Raw genomic sequence first — 24,949 nt, forward strand, 5'->3', positions numbered from 1 at the left:
CTCACGCACACATCTAATTGAACATGATGTGGATGTGGGAGAGGCAGCCCCAATAAAGCAGCGCTTCTATCGTGTCTCACCCGAGAAACGCAAGCATTTGGACAATGAGGTTCAGTATATGTTGGACAACCAAATTGCCGAATCATGTTCGTCAAGTTGGGCGTCGCCTTGCCTGTTGGTCGGTAAACCCGACGGAAGCTATAGACCATGTACTGACTTTCGTAAAGTGAACAACAGATGTGTTTCCTCTTCCCCGCATGGAAGACTGTGTAGATCAGGTGGGATCGGCTACTTATGTGAGTAAGTTTGACCTTTTAAAAGGTTATTGGCAAGTCCCGCTGTCTAAGCGTGGCCAGGAGGTTTGTGCTTTTATCACTCCCTCTGGGTTGTACAAATATTTCATGTCGTTTGGTCTTCGAAACGCCCCCGCTACTTTCCAGCGCCTTATGAACAAAGTAGTGGCTGGTCTGGATGGGTGTGCCGTCTACCTGGATGATGTGGTGATCTACAGCGACACATGGTCTGAACACCTTCAGCGTATCCGGGCACTGTTCAAATAATTGGTCTGGGCACGGTTGACTATTAACTTGGCCAAATGTGAATTTGCAAGAGCCACTGTCACCTATTTAGGGAAGGTGGTCGGTCAGGGCAGCGTACGCATGGTTCAGGATAAAGTTGTGGCTATTGTAAATTATCCCCCTCCAGCGACAAAAAAGGATTTGATGCGTTTTCTGGGTTTAGTGGGCTATTATCGGAGTTTTTGTCGCAACTTCTCATCCGTAGTCGAGCCGTTGACTAACTTGTTGAGGAAGGACTCCAAGTATGTCTGGTCAGGCAGATGCCAAGTGGCATTTGAAAATGTGAAGGCCCTATTGTGCTCTGAACCTGTGTTAACTGCTCCACGTTTAAATGACTCCTTTTCATTACAGGTGGATGCCTCCAACGTGGGGGCAGGGGCAGTCCTCCTGCAGGCGGATGTGCATGGGGTGGATAAATCGGTGGCCTTCTTCTCGAGGAAATTTAACACCTACCAACTTAACTACTCAGTTATCGAGAAGGAGGCGTTATCACTGATTTGGGCACTCCAACATTTTGACGTGTATCTGGGGTCAGGGGTGACTCCCCTGGTGGCGTACACGGATCATAATCCTTTGACCTTTTTAAAGTCCCTCCAAAATCCCAACCAGAGGTTGATGAGGTGGGCTTTGTTTTTACAGCCCTATTCTTTGGACATTCGTCACATTAAAGGGTCTCAGAATGTGATTGCGGACGCATTGTCCCGCATACCCTAAGTTGGTCCCATGAGGATACCTTGTTTTGCCTCTCTCTATCTGTTCCCCAATCCCTACTGTCTCCTGCTCTCTTAAATAGCTTCTTAGGGCCCTATGTTGCTGAGAGCGGAGGCAGGATGGTGAGGGGAATGGGTGAAGGGTAAAACAATGTTTATTTTTTATTTGAATATAGGGGACAAAATATTGTGTTACTTGAGTTTATGTATGGATTTAGTTTGGTTAGTCACTTGTATATACAAATGTAATTTGTTAATAGGGAAGAACCCTTTTCTTTAGGGGGAGGGTGTGACGACCCCCACTCTACCTGCTAAATGGAGAGTTTGACTCACCAGGAAGCATGGTGGAGTGGGTGGCTCGTTAACTGTATGAGACTCACCTGTGCAGAGCAGAGCTGCCTGCACCTCAATATATGTGTCTCATTCTAATTCCCTCTCGGTCTGCTTTCTCCACTCCCAGGCACAGGTTGTACCAACACCCAAGCTGCATCCTTTTGACATATTGTAACACTGATACTTACACCAAACACACACCACAGCATATCTACTCACTCATCCACACACTGCACTCACCACTGATTCTAATACAAAACATTCCAGTGTTCATGTGCTTATGTTTTTGTGTGGTTAGATAGGTTTAAATAAATCATTCTTTGTTAAATTGTTATCACGTGTGGACTCCCTATTTGTCATAAATTACCCGTTTGTGACAATATCGTGCACCCCTAATTAATACAACACAACGATTCAATGTCCCTGATGACATCACTGGTGACCATATTCAAACTCATTAAATAAATTCTCAATAACAAACAAATGTTCATTTTTCAAATCAAGTTTAAGTTTTTGGATGTGGGTGTAAATCTGCATAGTTTTTCGGTGAAGTACATACATACAGAAACGGAGCAAGCGCTGCATAATTTTTCAAGCCCATGCACACACAACAAAGGTTTTCCACAGACTCCCAGAGGCACCAGGAGCTTTAAGCGGAATAAGCTGATTTCTCTTATATATTTTTTTCTTCATATTTCCCGGTCTCTGATCAGCAGGTGGTTTTGCAAAAACAAAACCAACTGCTGCTCATAGGCTGGGAAATTGTATTTATTCATTTTTTCAAATTGAGCTTAAAGCTGCTGGTGCCTCTGGGTGTCTGTGGAAAACCTCTGTCTGCATACATGGACTTGAAAGGTGATGCAGAGCTCACTCCATTTCTCACTCTTGTTAATTTCTCCGAAGTTGCCTACTGCAGCTTTAACCAATAACTTTGTTTAAGATTGTAACGATAATCTGGAACAACAACCGCCCACGCTTAAAGAGATCCACTGCACAGAGGAGTAAACTCGATGGGGGTTTAGCATTTCCAGACTTCAAATATTATTATCATCACTTGGTTTGACGCTCAAGCAGCCGTGTCCTGGCGACCATTGGAGGAGCAGATAGTGACCCCACATAGACTTCAAGATATTGTGTATACCAACATTTCAATTAAGCAATGCAGATTACGATTTGGCCCTCTTATCACACATGTGATCCAGATTTGGCGTGACACCCAGAAAGCATGCACTAACCGCCATAAATGGCACACGCATTCCCCCCTATTCAATAACAATTTACTCCTTATTGGACAACAACCCATTAGATACCCCAGATGGGAAGGGAAAGGCATCCATACATTGGGGGATATCTTTGATGACTCTGGTCTCCGATCTTTCCAGGATCTATCCAACGGATATGATCTCCCCGGAAACTCCTTTTTCTTTTATTTACAAATGAGAGCAGCTCTGAAGGCTCATGGCGTTCCATGGGACGTTCTACTAGAGCGACACCGGTTTTGCAAATTATTTGATGACAGGGAGACAGCGAGAAGCTTCGTCTCTGACTTTTATCGGCACTTACTTATGTGCTCATATAAGGACCTACCCCTAGATACGATTTGGAGAAAGGATATCCCTGAGTTGGATATAGATTTTGATTGGGATGCAGTCTGGGAAAATATTAGGCTATCATCACGCAACCCAGATCACCAACAGATTCATAAACATTTTGTTCATAGGACTTATTTGACCCCCAGGTGATTGAACCTAATGGGTCTCAGACCTGACTCTCGATGTACCTTGTGTCCAAACGGTGCCATATGCATATGTACTGGGAGTGCCCTCCTATTGAGATCTTCTGGGAAAAGATACCTCTCAGCTATCAGAGATTTTCTCTTTGACCATACGGACCTTGCCTTCTGTATTATTGTTAAATGATGTTTCTCAATTGCCGACCTCTGTACATGTAAAGAGACTCATTTTGGCCGGCCTTACGTCTGCCAAAAAGTTGATTGCTTCATGCTGGATACAACCAGATAAGTTATGTCCGAAGGTATGGATTCTCACCTATCTTGATGTTATTTATCTGGAGATTTCCACTGCACGTGTCATAGGTGTTAATGAAGCCAATATCGCAATCTGGTTGGCTGCGGTGGAAAAGCTAAAAGAACGCATATGACGTTGGAATTTGAGTACTGAATAAGGTATAAGGGGGGGGGGGGGGGGGGGAGAACGAGCGAGTGTTCATGTATGTTGGTGTTTTTTGTTTTTGTTTTATTTATTATTTTTCATTCTCTGGTGTCCTATGTATATTTTCTGATCCCCTTCTGATTTGGGTCTGGTGGTCGTGGGCTCGGACTGGGGGGGGGCCGTGGTTCGGGGTCTCTGCGGGTCGAGGCATTAAAGAGGCGTGGTGCTTTGGCTCGCGGGGGCGCCGGACTGTGGGTCCTCCGGGGTTGTGGCTCGCGGCTGCCGGGTCTGGAGATGGAGGGGACTCAGGAGGCTCATTATAGTCCATGTATCTATTTTTCCTTTATAATTGTCTCTTATTTTAAGTCTGTTGGAATATTTGATTTTTATATTATGTCTTGTCATTATTATTATTATTATTGTCGATGTAATGTGATTTGTGTTATGTCAAAAAAATAAACTGAATAAAAAAAAAATGTATCACAAAAAAAAGATTGTAACGACAAACATTCAATTATTGCCAACTGAGTCAGTCAGTCCCATCACATTATGTATACCAATTACACTTTTACAAATTAAAGCCATCTTTGTTTACGAGAGTCGTGATAGAATTAAATCAATTTTGGAACCGAGTCATTAAACCCCTATGGTGTTCCCCACTGGCTCTAGTGTTCTTGTTGTGTGCGGTGGCATCTCGGATATCCACCCAAGCCCTGGTCTTCTCGGCAGCAGAGTACTGTGCCCCAGTCTGGAGCAGAAGCCCACACGTTAAAAAAGTTGATGCGGCTACTAACAACGCCCTCCGGATCATCACTGGATGCCTGAAGGCTACACCCGTCTTCCTGCTGCCAGTCCTTGCAGGAATCGCACCAGCTGGCCTACGACGAGAGGCTGCCACTCTCGCCCTAGCAAGGAAGGCAGTGAAGCATGACTGGCACATCCTACACAACACCACAACAACAACAGCACCTATGAGCAGACTCAAGTCTCGCCACCCCTACAACAAGGTGGCACAAGAGATGCTCCGTTCCACCACTGAGGACCTATCCAGAAATGGATGGCTGGCGGCAGCCTGGAAGAGAGAGTGGGAGAGTGCTGGGCCAACCCGTATCCACCACCACATCTGGGATCCAGGAGATGGCGCCACAGGAGACGATCTTCCACGCCGGCAATGGGTTCTGCTGAACCGTTTAAGATCTGGGGTTGGTCGCTTTAAAGCATTATTAAAGAAGTGGGGCCTGGCAGACAGCGCTGCATGCGAGTGTGGAGACCCTGAGCAGACTGTTGACCACATCCTGACCATCTGCCCCCTATACAAACCACCCTCGGAAGCCAGCCTCTTTGATGTGGGACCAGAGTTAAGGGCATGGCTACAAGATACGGAGTTGGACCTCTGACGTTACACGAAAGAAGAAGAAGAAGTCCCATCACATTATGTATACCAATTACACTTTTACAAATTAAAGCCATCTTTGTTTACGAGAGTCGTGATAGAATTAAATCAATTTTGGAACCGAGTCATTAAACCCCTATGGTGTTCCCCACTGGCTCTAGTGTTCTTGTTGTGTGCGGTGGCAGGCTGCTGAGTCAAGAAACACAGTCGACCAGCGGGAAAGCACCGAGTGCATGCAACACAAGTTAAAATGTTACTGTGTCCGTTCTGGGAAATCTATTTGTGGTATCACGGTGGGCCGCCACATATAACTGTGTGTGGGGAAACCACTGCCCTGGTGCTCTCACTTACATTTAGTAATTTAGCTAATGCTTTTATCCAGGTCCTGTACAACAAGTCTGTTGATGCATAATGATAGGTATGGTGTTATAATGGTGGATGACAATGTGAATAACATACCACTTCAAAATGTTTCTTTTGCCACAAAATACACCCTTTTTGATCAACTTTTGATATGCTGGTCCAGAAAATATTCTTCCAGTGGACTACTGAATTAACTTTGAATAGACATGTGAGTCGAAACTTTTTTGGCCATAACAATAGGTGTGTTATTCACATTGTCATCCACCATATCTATCATTATGCATGGTGATGAGAGTGTAATTTCTGTGGGCTTCTTTATTGCATTTTCAATTCATCATAACATTTATGACATACACGACATACAGATAAACAGTACTGTTACATCCAGACATTTATGACATACAAGATATACAAATATACCGTTCCCTTCGCCACACGGTATGCCAGGTCAAGGACCTTGAAGCGGATTCGTGCGGCAGTGCAACTCTCTAAGAAGTGGGGTAACATGGGCTGACTTTGGTAGGTTTGAGATCAGGTGGGACCACTCACCTCGCTTGCCCTGGCCAGACGTGTGCAGATCGAAGACCACGTTCAGCGTCTGCCTGAGCTCCCAGGAGGTGGATCTGCACTGCCAGTCCTGACACACAGGCCTGATGTGCACCGCCTGAGAGTGGAAACTGCTGTGGAAGAGCTTCTCGGACTTCATCAGGACGGCCAGGCCAGCCTAGAGGAGAGACATGGAAAGGGGCCCCGTAAAAGTAGATTGGTTGTTGGAGTGTGCAGGGCAGGCTCATAAATATTAAACATTTTTATTTGTTATAATTTTTTTGGCAATTTCAGCTTTACTTGACAGTGTGCTGTAAAATGCAAGAGGAAAGATTTGATGAGGTGACATATTATGATCAAAGATATCACGTGTTATGCAACTTAGTCTACAGACACTAGGAGGTGGGAAAATAATTAATTAATTGAAATAAATGTGGAAATTGAATCACATAGATCTGTACAATTTTGTTTAAAATGTATGTAAAACATAATTTGTAGCTTGGTATAATATATACTTTTTATTTATTTATTTTTCAGTTACTCTTGCACTGAACAACATCCACAACAAAACAACATTAGTGACAAATATAGAAAATGAGTACATTTGTCCATATTTCCTCTACAACGTCCAGCCACTGTTCTGGTCTTGGTGGGTAGCTTGGGGTAATACTTTAATTGCATGTTGAATTATTGCTGACCGAATAAATTCTGCCACATATTGCACTTTCTTTTTAAATATCAATGGTGATTGAAACAAAGTGAATTAATCTGTGGTGAAAATGTATCATGAATATAATCTTTGCCAGAAGATTCAGAATTGAATTGAATCATATCGTTAGAACAAAGACAGACCGACACACACAGAAACAAACTAAGGCTGTCCCCAAAGCCTGTTTTTGGGATTCGAACTTCGTCAGGTTCGTTCATTTTTAATAAAAAAATTTTTTTTAAAGGGGCTATGTACTGCTATTCCTAGCACTATTTGGGCAACTTTACACAATTCCTGTTAGTCTATTGAAGACATCTGTAAGGTTTTTCAAAAAAATGCATTGTTTTATATTTCTAATCAAGTACTCAAAACCATCATTTTCCAGCTTCAAGATTTCAGGCTATTATGGCCTGGCTCCGCCCATAAGCACTTTGAGTGACAGTCAGCCCACACAGTCTGCTACTGGTAGACTGAGAGAGATAGAGAGAGAGAGAGAGAGAGAGAGAGAGATAGGGGGGGTGAGAGAGAGAGAGAGAGAGAGCTTCTTCCAGAGCGAAACCCGACACCTCTGCACACACTCGGAGAGTCGGAGGGAGAGAGAGAGAGAGAGAGGGGGGGGGGTGGGAGAGAGAGAGAGAGAGAGAGAGCTTCTTCCAGAGCGAAACCAGACACCTCTGCAGTGCACACACTCCGGAGGGAGTGCCGCGTGTGCCGCGCAGCAGGTCACCCCCCCCCCCCCCCCAAGTGCCCCCTCTCTCTCCATCTCTCCCTCCAGAGCGCACGCAGAGGCGTCGGGGCCCCACTCCGCCTCGCAGCATGAGGAAGTGGCTTCCACTCGCTGTCTAGTCTAGGTAGAATGGGGGCGGGCATTAGCTCCAACCACAGAGCCAATCGCATCACTGTGCGCTACCCAGTATATCAGCCGTTCAAATCAAAATGGCCTGATTTACTTGAGGAGGAAAGGGGCTGAGCTGAATCAGAGCAATCCACCAATATGGTATTTAGACATTAAAACACATTGATACGAACTCCTATTACTATAATACAATGCTAGAGACTGAAAAATGACATTTATAGTACATGTCACTTTTTTTTTTTTTTTATATCTTTCTTCTCCTCCTTTTTTCCCGATTTTTCTCCCATCCCACCCTTCCTGGTTGTTGCGTACTTTCCCCTACTGTTGGTCCGGGAGACCGGAGACTGTCACATGCTTTCCTCCGACGCATGTGCAGCCTGGGGCAGGCCAACCTGGCCGCGCAGGTTCTCACCGGAGAGAGTGTAGTGTGTGGGAGGCCACACTATCTCTCCTCAGTTCAAACCCTCGCTGAGCAGGCGCCCCGACCGAACTGTAGGGGTCGCTGTCCACAACGCCCAGGACCCACCCTTCAGCTTTCCCACCCCCTGATACAGCCAATTGTATCAGTGTGAGAGGACAGCCAAGCTGATAGCAACGCCGGGAGCTGGATTCGAACAGGCGAATCCTAGTGTCTCTACATGTCACCTTTAATAAATATCCTCAAACTAAATCCTCAATTTGAATAAAGTGATTAATCTGATTAAATTAGTATTTTTTTTATTAAATCAACTTTCCAGACCCAGCCCAGGGAGAAGCCTTATTTATTTATTAAAAATAAAAAAAAAATAATGTTGATTTAGAATTCGAATGCCAACGTAACGAACAAAGGTTCGAACGTTCGAATGTTTGGGCTCAGCCCTAAAACAAACACACACATACACACCTTGGAGCCACATGGCAAGAGTTTCTTCCATGGAGTCAGATTTTCAGTGCAGACAATTTCCCGCGGCAGGGTGGCATATCGAAGGAAGCGGTGGTCTGTCGCTGTACAAACAACAACAAACAACATCTCCTGTTAGTATTCACTGCCATGCAACAACTGATCATACCTCCAGACTATAGCAGCTTTATTCTTTTTATTCTATTTTTTTTTGGGCTTTCTGTATTATTTTTCCCACCAATTTAGTCGCTTTGCCAATTCCCTTCCTGGTCGTTGCGCACATTGCCCCACTGTCGGCCTGGGGAGGGTGTGGAACTACCACATGCCTCCTCCGACACATGTGGAGTCGCCAGCCGCTTCTTTTCACCTGACAGCGAGGAGTTTCACTGGGGGAACTTAACGCGTGTGGAGGTTCACACTATCTCCCCCAGATCCCCTCTCTACTGAACAGGCGCCCCGACCGACCAGTAGGAGTTGCAGTTTACAACAACCAGGACACATACCCCACCGGCTTCCCACCCGCTAACACTGCCAATTGTGTTAGTAGGGACGACTGACCAAGCCGGAGGTACCGCTGACAGCTGGATTCGATCCCAGAGTCTCTGCAGTGGTAAGCGAGTGATTAGTGCACTGTGCTACCCAGCCGACCCATAGCAACTTTATTTAACAGATTCTACTAAAGCTGGGGGGGGGAGCTACCCTCCAATGTGGTGGAAATGTAAGTGCTGAACACAGGACTTGTTTTCATTGGAAGGGTGTTGCTAGGGAACAGCTAAATTGGACCCATGTGTATTTCCATCAGTTATTGATATTAACATTAACACTGCAAAAGGAGATAAACCTGGGGCCATTTAGAATGTTTATGTTGTCAAATCTAAACCGCCTGTGTGTATGGTTGTAGAATGTTCCAATGTTACTGTACCTATTTATATATCTATATCCTTTTAATTGTTAAATTGTAGAATATTGTAATTTCACTTTTTATTTTTGTTAACCAATCTTTGCCATAAATCCATCCTCAATTATCTATCTGAATATACAATCAATCAATCAGCCTAAAGAGTCTTACCATTGGCCACGCCCAGTGGTTTGAAGGAGGCACTGGGCTGAACAGTGTTGGTGGAGTCAATGAAGTTGAGAGAAGCGCAGAAGATCCCTGACAAGACATTGGTGAGCTCCTTCCAGGCACCGTCCACACTACAGAACAGAAGAGGAAAGTCTTCTTTCACATATGAAAGTACATGGGACCATTTCCGCTTTAAAGTGTCTAAGAATGACTAGACCTATGGCTATGTTATATATTTTGTTGAGTTGTGTACTTACTTACATTATCCCAAATGTTTCCAACAATGTTCAAACCCAGAAGAATCCGTCATTTCAATCAGGTAACAGGACATTTAATTTTATATTATACATGGTGGAATAGGACACTAATGCTTTAAGAATTTTCCATTCCCTTACATGAAATGATAGCATTGCTCCACTTTTGAGCTACTTATCAACTCTGTGATTAATACAGATTTGGATGATGTACCCCAGTCTGCCAGTGGCTTTTAAACCATGTCAGGCTACTGTGAATTCTCAATCTAGCTCAAATCTAAGAAAAGTGCAGTGCATTTTAACAATGAAGATGACAACTTCCATGCTCCCATGCTACTTCCCGATGTCATCAAACTCCTACTTTTGTTATTGTTTTTATTGAGAGACCACATAGCGGCAGAAAATTACATATTGTACATTTAATAGAGGGCAAACGTGTAAGTGGCGGTATCACTGATTGAAAATATACATTTTTGGATGGATATTTCCGAAGTCCGAATTTCAAGGATTCGCTGTGTCCAAATGGCGATATTTATAAAATAAACAAATAAATGAACACAGTTAGGGGAGAGGCTGGGAGAAAAATAGAAAGCCATCCCCCAATCCTACTGACACATATCTGTTTGATTGCCCAAGGCTCCAGTAAATGATACATGCGTGTTGTTTAACCCCTTAACACTTTCCCGGCCAACCACGTATATATACGTTATTGGGAGCCAGCGGTTATTGGGAGCCACTCGTTTTGTCTTTTATTCGATTTAATATCCTATTCCAAGGGTTCTCAAACTTTTTTATACCACAACCCCATTTGATTTAGGAATTATTTTTTGGCGACCCCACACTTAATGTATCGCGTAATTTCTAAGTGGAAATAAGGAATATCAAAATAAAAGCACACATTGTTGAACTTGATCATGCATATTTATTAGAAAATGAAATTACAGCACTATGTTATCAATTAAATTAATTCATATTATCAACAAAACGGGATTGTTTCTGTATACAAAACGAGGCATATTTAGCCAAAATATGTTGCCAGAACATGAAAAGAAAATGCGCTCACGTGCGCTTTGGCGGAGATCCGCTGCTACTCTGAAAATCCGGCCTCACAGATGTATGTTGATGAGAAGGGGACAAGCTTTCTCAGCGCAGCATTACACAACACTGAGGGAAATCGGTGGTTTTTCAATGTATGTGATGTATAGATTGGGGGGAGATGACCACATCTAACGGTGCCGGGTCAGAGAGATCGAAATGTGCATGGTTTGCCTTAGAAGAGGGTGGTGGAAGAGGTGGTTCAGAGCAAGCAGGAGTCACTGAATAGCAGCACACTGAGCAGGGGATGTTGACATTCCAATCTGGAACACAGTGATAACAGCGAGTGTGGACGCAGGCGATGGAGGTTTTGACAGTAATGAAACGTTTAAAATGTGTGAAAGGTTATTAGCAGTTATCATGACAGCACGTCGCATGACAACCAGGAGAGGGGCGGGGGCCGTCGTTGCTATGACGAAGATCTATAAGTCGAACAGTGTTTCCGGGTGTAAAGCAGACCAAGAGTGGCTAAGGGCAGACTACAATCTGACTAGAGACTCTCTCCTCTCATCACGGAGAGGGGGGGGGGGGAAGGATGCCACATCATTATTAGCTTCGGCTACCACAAGGATAGTCTTGGCTAACGACCAGGCCTGACCACCATTGGACTGAATAGCAGAAGGACGATAGCAAGGACAATACAATTTGATAACATCTGATTATGAGGTTCTGTTTATTGAATAAACAACGCTCTTCCTTGTAAGGTATTACGCTGTGTCAAAGTGTCGAATTCTTACGAAGGTGGAGAATTATTATGGTTTGCGGATCGCACTAACGAGGAGAGATAAGGATTGTATCAGCCAGTATATGAGACGTCAGGACCATTAAAATTACACAACGCAGAGGAATTGGATGGAGAGAGGATAACACAAGAAGACGTGATACTGGCCAGATCGATCAGAATCTAACAACTGGGTACTCGTTACGGACTGATATCCAGAACTTTGCGAGGGCCTGTTGTCCAGTGAACTTGACTTTCAGTAGCTCGTCACACGAAAGACGAATTACCCCAAAATCTCAGCTGATTAACCTGGAGTGTCACTAACAGAGTTTCGTAATCCAGCTCATTAACAGCACATTTTCTCTGCCAATCGGTTGTTTTTGTCTGCAAGGAAAATCTGCGCTTCTTCTCGGAGTTAAAAAAGGCGATTTAATACTCTGCCTCGAGATAGCCAACTGACTTCAGTGTGGTATAGCATTAGCAGCTGGTTATGTGCAGAGCCCATTTCATCGCAACCAACCGGCACCGCTTCTGACAACAAACCTATCCATTGAGAGGCCAGGGCCCTCATTTATCAATTTTTCTTAGATAGTTCTATTTTCATACGTAAGCACAGAATTTAGAATGTGTGCACGCACAAAAAAAACTGGATTTATCACACGTGCGTACACAGGTCCTACACACACCTGTCTTGATAAATATGACTTTGATCCTACGCTGGAGCTCGTGCACTGTTTTAAGTATTTGCATACCAGAACCGCCCCGATTAACCATATACGGTAATGGAACACCCCCATGAAATGTGGAAAAGTGGACTAACCCGAGCGAACTCAGAGACTTCACTGAGAGCGAGATTGATCACCGAGGTCCAACCAACAAATTGAACGTATATCTTATTTGGAAACATGACACACAGAATAATAGTATTTAGCGTTTTATTTTAAACAATATTTAATCGTATGATTATAGATATTTTTAGAGAATAAATAAATCCAATGAAGTTGCCAATTTCACAGACAACTCCGCTGAGGAGGAGGGAGCGTGTAGACTATCTTCGGTGCGCCGGGAGCCAAGGATGTTTACTGACCCAGTCCTGCTACAGAACCAGCACATTGACAGAAATAAATGACAAGCTGACCCGACATTAAGCGCTGTAATGACTGAAATTAAATCAATTTCAGCAGGCCAACTCTGCGCTCTACAATGCCTATTATGTGCGCTCGTCATGAGCCCGTGGTTCTGGTCAGAGTCATTATGGCTTCAGTGGATAACCCTGATCTGAATTTAAGTGATGTTTTAAATACCCCAGTAATAACATTACAATTGAATTAAATACAATTAGGCCTGAATGAGACTCCGGCCACCGGCACATTATCAGCCAAAATGCGCATCGCAGATTATCTGTACATTGACAGAGTGGAATCCCGTTCACATTACTGGATTTGTTTATTGATGGAGCAAACTCTGAGAGATTGTTCACAGAGGCGCTGCCGAACCAAGATATAATATGATGTGTATAATATAATGTGTGTAGAGGCATATGATACAATCTATTTTGTTGTTGGTATTAGGTAGCCTATATGAATTACATATAATAGCAGCCAGCCCATAGCCTACATTATGCAACAGTAACTTGCGCATATATAATAACACACAGCCCTGCGAAGCCTGCATACAGTAAACTAACTTGATCATTAATCTAGCTGTTGTATCTTTACGCTTATGAAAACATTAAATAATATGTATAGGCTATAGGCCGTCGCTTTAGCCTATATTCTCAAATTGCATTTAATGGCTATCCTACTCGAGTCCTCGATATCCTCGCGGACGGACCAGTATACCTTTATATCATATCATATTCATATCATAGTTTACTCTATCAGCCTACCAGCATGTAATACGTTCTTTGTTAGAACTCAACTCGTTAATATTTTGCGCATAGATTGCAGAAATACGGGAACGTTTTGATTTAGGCTTTGACATTGTAAAACTAAATAAGTGAAATTCTGTAAGCAGAATACAAGTCATGATATCACCCACACGATATATGCTCTGTGTCCAGAGCATGTATGTTTTTCATTCATTTAAGACACATTTATTGCAAAGGTTTTGTATACACATACACTCAACAAATAACCTCAGTCTGTTCTCGTTGCAATGCGTTTTTTATTCTTTCTTATAGGAAGGGGGAAGAACACTATATCGTGGGTGTTCATATGACTTGTATTCTGCTTACAGCTTCGGGGTTCCACTTATTACGTTTAACAATGGCAAAGCCTTTTAAATATAATCAAAACGTTCCCGTATTTCTGAAATATATGCGCAAAATAATAACGAGTTGAGTGCAGTCAGTGCTTATTTCCGCGTTGTAAAAATATTCTACCACCGGCGCCAGCTACGCATGGTCCGACCTGTGCTTAAATATACGCACAAAGTCAAGCACAAGTTCAAATTGATAAATCCCACACTTTGCTTAGAAATGATCGTACGTACGGGTTACGTACATATCTGTGCGTACGCCACGTTGATAAATGAGGGCCCAGGTTACACACAAAAGACCACACCGCCGGCCCCCTCCCACGATTATACATGGGCAGGATGTAGTGAGATGTGTATTGGAATACTGTGTGTTAGCCTCCGTTGATGAAGGGGCGAGACATGGCAAATACACACAGCTGCCGGGTGGAAAACTCGATCTGAGTTTTTTTTTTGCCAATGCGCTTTGGGTCACGACCCGTAGTTTGAGAACCGCTGCCCTATTCAATGTCAGGGAGCTGTATTTTGCCTGGAAAAGGCATATTGGGACTCCGAAGGTGCAGTACCGGCCAGATCCTGCTAGTAGCACTGTATCATGAATGCAGTAACCCCTGTTCCAGACCGGGTGCCACACTGAAAACGCTCCGGGAGCTCTTTTCTACTAACCTGAACCTAGGGCTTCACCCGATCGCATTGAATAGTTTTCGGGACCGCCGATTCATTATGCTGTGGTGGGTTATGTCGTCGACCAAATGGACATACGATCTACCAGATGGCGATCAAATAATTGGAATATTCTTTTTGGAATCCCACCGGCCACAGGTAAGAACAATTTGACGTCAATTTCAGCTTGATCGTGCAAGGTTTTCATAGCCATCTCCCTGATCAGCGTATGTTGTGGTAATAACGAATGCCGTTATTGGCAATCAATTAATCAGAAACGACCCCCCCCTTTCATGCATTCATGATGAAACATAATACCTATCATATGCATTTGATTTTTTAATTGTAGCGTGTGTAGGGACGAAACGCCAATGGATTTGGTATAATACACGTTGCGGCTTATAAACAGCCTCCCAGGAATTAGCCCCGATCATTCCGAAATAACACTCATATTCACCACGGTATAAAACGGGAACGTATGGATGGAAAAAAATATTCTTTTTTGCATCTTGAATGGAAGGTTCTTACTGTCAAATTACCATGATATTGTATCCATAGCTATAATATAGAATATAGATTTAGCTCTATAAATAACGTGACGCACAGTGAAAGCGTGTAATGGAAAGCTGGCCCAGCTATAGCTAGATGGGGATATCGAATGGCCGTGAATGTGTTAAGCGCGGTACAGGGCCAAGATTCATATCACCCCATAAATTGATCAATACAGAACGTATTAACACTTTCTGTGCCATTTACGTATATATACGTGTTTGCTCGCCAACCGTTGAGTTCCAATAACGTATATATACATTTTTCGATTTTAGTATCCTATACACTCTCACGGACCTTGGTGTTACCATTGGAACTCATTCTGCAACCCTGAGAGTGCAATACCGGCCGAATCCTGCTAGGTGGCAGTATCGCCTACCCTTTGAAACCTTCTTTCACACTGTGTGTTACATTGTATATGGTCTGGGCGGAGAATTTAGACCAAGCCAAGTGAAACGCTTCATTCAAGCAACTTGGAACGTGTGGAACACACTTGATGGATATTTTGTGCCATTTCATGTCAGGGACCCGATGGACATCAATACTGAAAATCGTGATCAGACAATTGGAATATTACTTTTGGGATACCTCCTTAAAAGTAAGGACTATATGACATCAATCCTACTTTGATCCAACAATGAATTTCACATCGATTGCAACGATCAACATATGTAGTATTCAAAACATATGCCGTTGCTGATGATCAGAGCATCAAAAAACGACCCCCCCCCCCCCTTTGATGCATTCATGATGAAACATAATACCTATTATATACCTTTGATTTGGAAATAGTAATGTGTCCAGGCGAGCAACACAAACGACTTTAGCAAAATTCACATAGCGCTCCATAACGCAGCTTCCAGGAATTAGCCGGATCACTCTGAAACTATACAATATTCACCACGGGATAACACATTACTATTTTTTACATGTTTGACGAGAGATAGTGACTGTCAAATTAGCCATAGTATTGTCTCCACAGCTATAATATAGAATATAGATATAGCTCTACAAACATCGTGATGCACAGTGAAAATGCCTATCTTTTAGCGTGGCCCACGGACTACAGGATGAGGATAATAGCTGGTGCTGAATGAGTTAATTAATGTTGCATTTATTTTTCAAATGTAGCCAAGAGTAAAGACTAGGGGTGGGACGATACATCGATCCAGATCGATATATTATCAATTATCAAATAGGATCGATGCAACGTAAAAAGATCGATTCATATTGCGATCAGGGTTTCCGTTAGAAAAAATTGTTGCCGGCCTCAGTGTCCGGTAGATTTCAATCGGTCAAATGAGAGAAATTCCGGTCAGAGTTTATTGAGCTTAAAAACAATTGATAGGCAAAAGAATGACAACAAAACAAAAGAATGACATCATCAAGGCATGTAGATTTATAATATTTTTACTTAAAACTAGGCTACTTTTGCGTATAAAGTCATTATATTCCAAATAAAATAAGTCCAGAGACTCCGTGCTGCTGCCGACTTTAAATCAAATAGGTGTCTGTGGGCAGTCGCCCGACATTAATAAACAGCAGTCTGTTATAATCACATTTTTATGAGCTAACGAATTCCGTTATATTGGACATTTGTATTAATTATATCAAGCGAAGAACTGAGAAATTTGGCAGAGAGAGACGGCAACATTATCGTGGGTTTGCGTGACGACTCTCTCTCTCCACCTCCCAACGACTTATTTGCGAGAGTATGTCGATGCAGAGCAGCAGATTCAGCTGTTTTCTGGCTCTATCTGGGGACCGCACAGCAGCGCCCCCCACCCAACAGCTGAATTGCCAATGGCTGAATTGGAGTACTGCACTGTGCCGCTGCTGCTCCGGCTCTGCAGCTTCACATGCACTCGCACACCCAGCACTAAGCTCTCGCTGACAACGTCGTTGTCATTATTAGAAGCAACGATGAAACAAATGTAATGATTGTTTCGTTCATCGCATAGGCTATTTAATTTTAGCCTATTTTAATACAATTCAAATAATCAAATTGTGCTTAGACTCAGGGAATTATTTTCACCGGACATTAAGACCGGAGAGATTAAATATGTCAGACTTCAACAGATTTTGCCGGTCAAATACCGGTAATTACCGGCTAACGGAAACGCTCTTATTTTGAAAATCCCCTTGTGAGCATATCCGCCCGGCTGGCTGCAACAACAGTAGCAGCTCCGTGTGTAGACGTTAGACTGCATTGCTTCAGAGTCCGCCTATTTTGCCCGAAATAAGTGCCTGTTGTTTTTTCCCCCACAAGGGGTCAAATGCATCTAACATGCTTTCCATCCTCGCCATTCCTTTATGCCCACGTCACGTTAAATACCAAAATTAACGTTGCGTTAGCGTGAGCCAACTAAGCTAAGCTGATAGAGAAAGCAGCAGGGGTCCACTAGGGACTGGGAAGGAGATAGCCCCACTAACAGGATCTAAACTAACTTTAGGTTAGTTGTAACGTTAGTTTAGGTTCGTGTTAACGTTAGATAATGTACAAAATAAACGTTTTCCGCTGCTATAAACGTTGCACTTTTATTTTGACAACCCCAGAAAGGAAGTCATTATATATGCTTTATTTACCATCCTGATCTGTGTTAGCTCCGGTTAGCTCAGAGCGTCCGGTATAACAATACCAGCCATTGGATTACAGTTTTCTAAATTGGGGAGGCTTTTAATCGTCAAGGTAAGAGGATTTCAAGTCATGGTATCCATAAACTTCAATCGGTTCGGACTCTTTGAATTAATGAGAATGTCAACAATCACGACGACACGTTGAAATCACTGGCTGCGCTCAGAGAGGAGTGGTTGGGCAAAAAAATTGTTCCGAGTATATTTGCTTATAAAACGTAATTGTCTAATTCAATTATTTTTTATTTCTCCACATGTTTACATGAACGTTTGAGTTGTATTTGGAGTGTATTCTGCAATCTGTTAATAAACTTTTCAATCAATCAATCAAACTATACACTGTAAGGCTCCGGCCCTGCCTCACTTCCAGTGATGAAGCTAAGCTATGCTAACGGAGCGACTGTTCCCTAAGCTAAATGCACGCACAGAGACAAAAAAGGTATGTATCTTCTTGTCTAACTCCAGGGAAGATGTTAAATAAGCTAATTTCCCAAAATGTTGGAGTTTTCCTTTAAGAGGATAAGGATTGTGTCCTTGACATAGGGTGGGCCACTGGGGCTTCGAGCTGGGCTGTACTCACTCTGTGACTGTGTCCTGGAACCACACCCACAGCTCCGCCCCAGGGGGCGAGGGCAGGATGGGCTGCCCCCACTGCATGGTCCTCCAGTAGCCCTGGGTGAAGGAGATATGGAGCTCCCGCACAGAGAACTTGGAGATCACCTGGCCCAGCGACTTGGGGAATAGCCGGTAGTGGGAGACTGGAAATGCAAACATCAGAGGACACTTTAGGTGGCAAGTGTGATGCGAGAAGCCTATTTGTAAAAGGATGCATACTGGACCAACTATGGTCCTGACTTGTAGCTCAGTAGCTTGCGGAATGATTTTGGATACAACATCACGTTTAACATTTAACTTTTTTCTTGTTAAATGTTTAAATCATTAAAAATACTGAAAAACGGAAAAAGTAAAATTATGATTTGGTGTCAAAGTTCACCATTCTGTCTATGATTGACTATGTAGGTCACAAACAGGCATTGATTGATTGAAAACTTTATTAACAGATTGCAGAATGGGTACAGTACAGCTTAAGGGGATGCAGACCAGAGAAAGACTTTCGTCTTTGTTTACATCAGGGTCCTCCATTTTCAATTCATCATAACATATGACATACACGACATACAGATAGACAGTACTGCTACATCTATACATTTATGACATACCAGATTTGCAAATACAGTACTGTTTGTGATACAAAAAGAGTCCAGAAAAGAGAGTATACATTTGATGTAGAAACTGTACATTGGAGGAGGGTGGGTAGGTGGGGTGGGGTTGGGTGGGGACTGTACATTGGAGGTGGTTGGGTGGGTGGGGTGGGGGGGGTTGGGTAGGAGGGGTGGGGGACACTGTACAACTGTACAAGCAAGCATCCCTTTGTGTCTAGGGTCACAAACCTGACCCCTGAGAAATACTGCTGTAGTTGACACGGCCAAGGCCTACCAGCCTGTGCCCGTGTTGTGTATGTTGGTTGAGAATGTACAACAGTAGTTTAGGTTTAAGTAAGGTTAGTTTAGAGTAAACTGCATTCTGTATCGTCATTTCACACATACAGTAGCAACATGCATTCCCTACAATCAATGCCATGTCTTTGATTTATTGATTGATTCCGATGCGTTACTAGCAAGAGCCAACAACAGTCAGATGGGTGAAAACAAATATAAAGAAAAACAGACCTACAAACAGAAGCTATATTGCTTCCAGTCTAGTAGCTAGCTACATGAGATGAAAAGCGAGTAACATTAGACAAGGCCAATAGACACTGTAAACAAGTGCTGCAGTGCAACCAGACAACAGCTTACCATTCTCTCCTCCCATGAAGTCGGTGTCCCACAGGGTGCGGAACTGGAAGCTGGCATAAATATCACCTGAATGCAGCGGTCTGATGACCAGTTCTTCCTGAAACTGGTCTTTATCGAGCGGAACCGATAGTCTCTCCGGGATTTCATCTCCAGCAGCGTCTTCTATGTCATTTGCTGGAGCATCGACAACCTCGGTTGCTTCCCACTGCAGCACCGTCTGCTCCTCTGTTTCGGTCGCTGTCGATGCCTCGCTTACACGCTCGGTTTGTGGGTCACGACTCACAACGGTGTCGGTATCGCTAGCGTGGCTCGTTTCCGGGATGTCTGCGAGAATAAACACTGACAACAACCCGCAAACAATGAACGCCAGGGCAGTAAAGTTACACCTGTGCGCTGCCATTTTTCCCGAGCGGCGACTACTTCCTCGTTGGCGCGTCATACGTTCAGTCGACCAATGGGCTGCGTACGTACGAAGAATCGCCACTGAACTACAAACCTCGTTCCCAGCTTTATCTCGTGAACTACAAATGCGCAGAACGATTGAACTGAATAAATTTGCCATCTTTTCACACACAGTGACACAGGTCCACCAATGCTTAGCGATGCTTTGTTTGCACCGTCGCATGTTGGGCTTTTTAGGCCATGGTTATATTTCTAAGGATTATAATTTGCCTGCGCATAATTTTACACAGAATAACTGGCTGACATAGGGTGTTAATTTGGTAGTTAAACAATGCTTTCTACTAGTCAGGCCTATTGTTTAGAGACCAGGGGCAAGCTGAAATATGAGAGAATGTGGTGGTAGCCTAAATAATAAGACGTCTTGGTGCACACATAAGGCTATTCACCTGATACACCATCAATAATTACCTTTGAGCAACTATCTTGTGAATAGTAGGTTCAGCAAACACATGTCAGCTGACGTAAGTCATAACATAGGCATGCCCAATGTCCCATTGTTAACCAATTTGGTTATTGCATGTCATTTTTCGATTAATGTATCATTGTAATCCCGATTCTCGCTCGAACTGATCTGTCATTGCACGCTTCTCCTTCTCCCTATGGGGTTGTTTAGACTCGTCAGTTTGACGCCATGAGGCAAGGGAATTGGCATACTGGCTTTGTGGCGTTGGTGTGGCACCCGGCATAAGTAACATAAAATATCCTAAATACCAAAGCAACACAGATGTGTGAAGCATGCTGGGTGTGTGTGTGTCGCTCATCATCATGCCTGGCCATATTGTTGGATAGACGGGGCATCATAGGGGCACATCACCCCTCCCACATCCACACACACACACACACACGCACCGAAATATACTAGGAATTTCAGCTCAGCCATGGCTCCCCGTTAGATGCTCAAAGCGGCTGTAGTGTTGTCAGAGAACGAATTATATCTACACTAGCTGCTCGTTGCTTACTTCAGACCTTGCCTGCCCCTGGTAGGGTTTTCAATATTTTATTCAGAATTCCTGTGCTCTACTATCCCCATGGCTACATCGGATGGAATAGACGCTGGCTGTCTTCTACGAGCCAGATCTCAAAGTGACCCGAACATACTCACCGAGTCTGGCATCGATTTAGTGCATAGCGCAGGTAAGATAAATATTTTTATTGTCTGCAAATTCTATACGATTTACAGTGTGTCGTTACCACACCGCGATGCAGGGGTTTCCAAAAGGCATCCTTTATTACCCAATGGGATATTAGGACACCATGGAATAATGTGTGCATCTGCTTCCAATCATTTAAAGGAAAGTATAAATAGGCTATAAAATTAGAGCGTGGATATGCTAATTGGATAGCAATGTGCCATATCCCCTGTCGGTTTCCATGAATGGATGCCCCTCCAGATTTGCGCGTTACAGAGACAGACGCCTGTAGCCCATTGGACTGTTATGGCTGCAACTGTGCAATTCTCAAATCAACGTTTAGGCAAAAGCATAATAATAATTATACACAAACAGCAAGCTCTAACAGCATTTCTAATTGCATTTCTGTTCGCCGTGTTTCCTTATTTCACGCACATAATTATCTACACAAAACACATGTGCTCCGTCATTTGTGGCCACACGTCTAGACGTATTCCTCTTGCCGGTCTTTCATCGAATCTGTTCATTCGTCGTGGACGGGGCTGTAACGTCTTTACTATTCATGAGCCATATGGGTTTTTGGCTGTTTAGGGGGTTAGTGTTGCATATTTCATCCCAGATATGCCATGCCCGGTCACTGCGCATTGACAGTGTCAATTGGCTCCCGTGCTGATAGATCAAACAGGCCTATGATCAATGGCCCTGCCTTCCACGTGACATAGGAGCAAAGAAGACCTCCAGTTCTGTGCTGTGCAACCATGTAGTCACTAGGAATCGATTCACCATAGTATGCATCCTGCAGGTGAGCTTTCCAACAGAGACCTTGTTTATCTCTCTGTGTTAGTCGTCCACATGCATAATAATCATGTAGTCGTATTTGTGTACCATTCATAATACAGGATCACTGGGGAACGACCATCATCCGGTGCAACTAGCTATGTCTAGTTACTATAGACACTATACTCAGTTTGAGTAAAATGTACTCAGTTTGAGTAAAATTTACTCTGCGAATTTTACTGTGTACTTACTTATCCTCTTCGTCCCGGTTGGGGCATAAGGCCGCAATCATACACTGCCACTGAATCCTGTCTCGTGCTTTGGCCTGCGCTTCGTCCCAGGAAAGACCCATCTCCTTCAGCTCCATCATCACTGTCCTTCGCCAGGTGTTCTTTGGTCTACCCCTCTTTCTCTTCCCAACTGGGGTCCATCTCAAGGCAACTTTGGGTAACCTTAACGTAAGGTTAAGCCATCTTAACCTCCGTCTCCTTGTGTATTTAACCCATGATTAATGCTATTTTGCTCTTAGATCAGTCTTAAATATTGTAGTGTTGTTAGATGCTGGAATCAACCAGCCAGTTTGGTATTGTTGTCATAAGCTATTTATGGTTAAATTGAGTGGGGGCTCAGAAGAACCATTCACTGCCTCCTCCCACACATTGGTGGTTGTACACACACATCCACACACACACACACACACACACACACACACACGCACACATCCACACACACACACACACACACATCCACACACACACACACACACACACACACACACACACACACACACACACACACACACACACACACACACACACACACACACATCCACACACACACAAACACACACACATACACGCACAAGGATGCTTGAGCATTTGTTTTCGAGAAGAGAAAAAAAAAGTGGTTCACCTTTCAACCGCCCCCTGAGGCCTGTATTTTCCATGTATCTGGAAATCACACCTGTCTGCTTTCGTCAGCTGCCCATGATAGCACATTTCTAATGGGCCCTTGTAGATCCTAACCCTCCCTATGGCTGGCACATATTATGATGTGATGATAATGTCATGCTGGGCCCCTGTCTCACCTGATTAAACAACACAGAACCTCAATGGATCAGGCCAGCGCCAAAGCCTGTCCCCGGAAAATCATCGGCCTCTCACACTCTCGGAGTACCATATATATGCACAGTATCAGTGTCTGGGCATCTGGATATAGTGTCTGTCTCCTCTATACTGTGCAAACGCCACTGTGGCATCCTTAATGACAGATCCAGTAAATACAGTTGTCATTGACGAGGACAGTGATGGTGTCTGGTGAACGCAAAGTACACGTTGTCCGTCCTCGTCTGTGTGGGTCGTCGGTCGGAGTGTCTGGGGCACCAGTCTTTGCCAAAGGATTACTAAGGCCCCCCCCCCCCCCTCCTCGCTGACACAGTGGCCCATGCAGCTGCAGAGTGGCTGACGCTGTATTCATCCACTTACTTAACAGTGGAAAGAGGAGTCAATAGGAACATAGAGACAGCAGTCACAGCGGACCGTCACCGGGAATCAGGGCAGTGGGTTCTCTGCTTTAGGCCATCAAAGCCTTTTATTTCAGAGAGTTTGTTTTGCATGCCATTGAATGGAGGGGGATCCATTTAGAGCCGTGTCTGATTTAGTTGTATATTCTTTGCGATAGCTGGTGGGGAACATAAGTCTGACGAGAGTAACAGCATCATAAAAGTCTCCCACTGTTCAATTAGTTTGCTCAGGCAAAGGAGCCTTTAGATTCTTCTGGTAATAAAATGTCACTTCCGCTCACGTTCCCACTTCGTCAGGGGTGCGTTGCTCATGGGACGGGGTTGCACGCCGAGCAACCGGCTCTGTGAGCAGAAGCATGCGCACGCACATGCATGGATGTGCACGCGCGTGCACACAGGAATGCGCTGCACTCGACTGATGAGGCAACTCGCCAAGTACCCACCTGGCTACTTTGCATAACAATAGCTCAGGTCGTCAGGTGTGTTCAAATACGTTCTCAGATACATTCACACAAAACTTGTGAATGAAATGTGTTACATTCCATTCAATTAGGCATTGTCTTTAGTCTGTGCGCACGCGAGGGAACATTTATGCGCGCGCACGTGGTGTCATTAAACCACAGTGCAACCAGCTTTGAAATCACCAATGCACCCCTGCACTTTGTCAGTGCGGAGTATCTACCAAGGTAATGGCGTGGTGAGGACACCTTGAAGCCTAGGAGCCAGGGGAGGGTGCCCAGGTGGGGCTGCCCCCGTGGCTCCATTCCAAAGTAATCCCTACATTCCTACACCCAGGGGCGTAACTGACGCCGGGGACATCGGAAAGTGTCCCCCCCACATAGGCCTGCCGCGATAAGCAATAAATCGATTAATTGCCGCGATAATTTAAATGAATGCAATGATTTTGACGGACGCGATTAATTGCTATTTGCGCGTTTGTTTTAATGAGGCGGAACCAGTGCCCCTTGTCAGTCACTGTCCGTGTTGGGAGGCGGGCCGCTGGCTTTACTACAGCACAGCACAGGAGCTCCGTGGGGCAACACCACATAGCTTAACTACATTTCTCAATAGTGTTGCTCCTTTTTAACCAAGTAGCGTTATTTGTAGTGTAACGTTAGAATAACACAGAATAACGTTAATACAATTACATGCATCATTGTTTACAATGAACGGGTGGGGCTAGTCAAAGGACTGGAGACGGGGACAAGTTAAACATGAATTAATTTATTATAACAGGTCGTTTTCGAGTCGTGCTGCAGTGCCTACGCACCACAGCTATTCTATTATAATATTGCTTTGACGCTTCCTCCTCATCGTTGATTGCCTGTAGTAGCTGCATCTAACGTTAGTAGCTAACGTTAAAACTAAAAAACACAACCGGACGAGACAAGTTGTCGGCTAGGATAATCACAACAATACTTCCGG

At 44.0% G+C, this 24,949-nt stretch overlaps 2 protein-coding genes across 2 annotated transcripts in view; one reads left to right on the forward strand and one right to left on the reverse strand.

The window, feature by feature from the left end:
- The window catches only part of LOC311244405 (GPI transamidase component PIG-T-like), a 78,460-nt gene extending 58,423 nt beyond the window's left edge, over positions 1-20,037 (reverse strand). The window contains exons 1-5 of the mRNA XM_084333895.1: positions 19,634-20,037; positions 18,358-18,535; positions 9,609-9,736; positions 8,543-8,643; positions 6,098-6,272 (exon numbers count right to left, since the gene is read on the reverse strand). Of these exons, the coding sequence (XP_084190021.1) occupies positions 6,098-6,272; positions 8,543-8,643; positions 9,609-9,736; positions 18,358-18,535; positions 19,634-20,033 (982 nt within the window). The 5' untranslated portion in view covers positions 20,034-20,037. The remainder of the gene's footprint in view (positions 1-6,097; positions 6,273-8,542; positions 8,644-9,608; positions 9,737-18,357; positions 18,536-19,633) is intronic.
- Positions 20,038-21,123: 1,086 nt separating this feature from the next.
- phactr3a (phosphatase and actin regulator 3a) overlaps positions 21,124-24,949 on the forward strand; it is a gene marked incomplete at its 5' end in the record, with an annotated part of 121,021 nt that continues 117,195 nt past the window's right edge. The window contains one exon of the mRNA XM_084333650.1: positions 21,124-21,229. Coding sequence (XP_084189776.1) covers positions 21,124-21,229 — 106 coding nt within the window. The remainder of the gene's footprint in view (positions 21,230-24,949) is intronic.

This window comes from Notolepis coatsorum, assembly GCF_963971535.1.
Source record: "Notolepis coatsorum genome assembly, chromosome: 17".
In the NCBI taxonomy this organism is placed as follows: Eukaryota; Metazoa; Chordata; class Actinopteri; order Aulopiformes; family Paralepididae; genus Notolepis; species Notolepis coatsorum.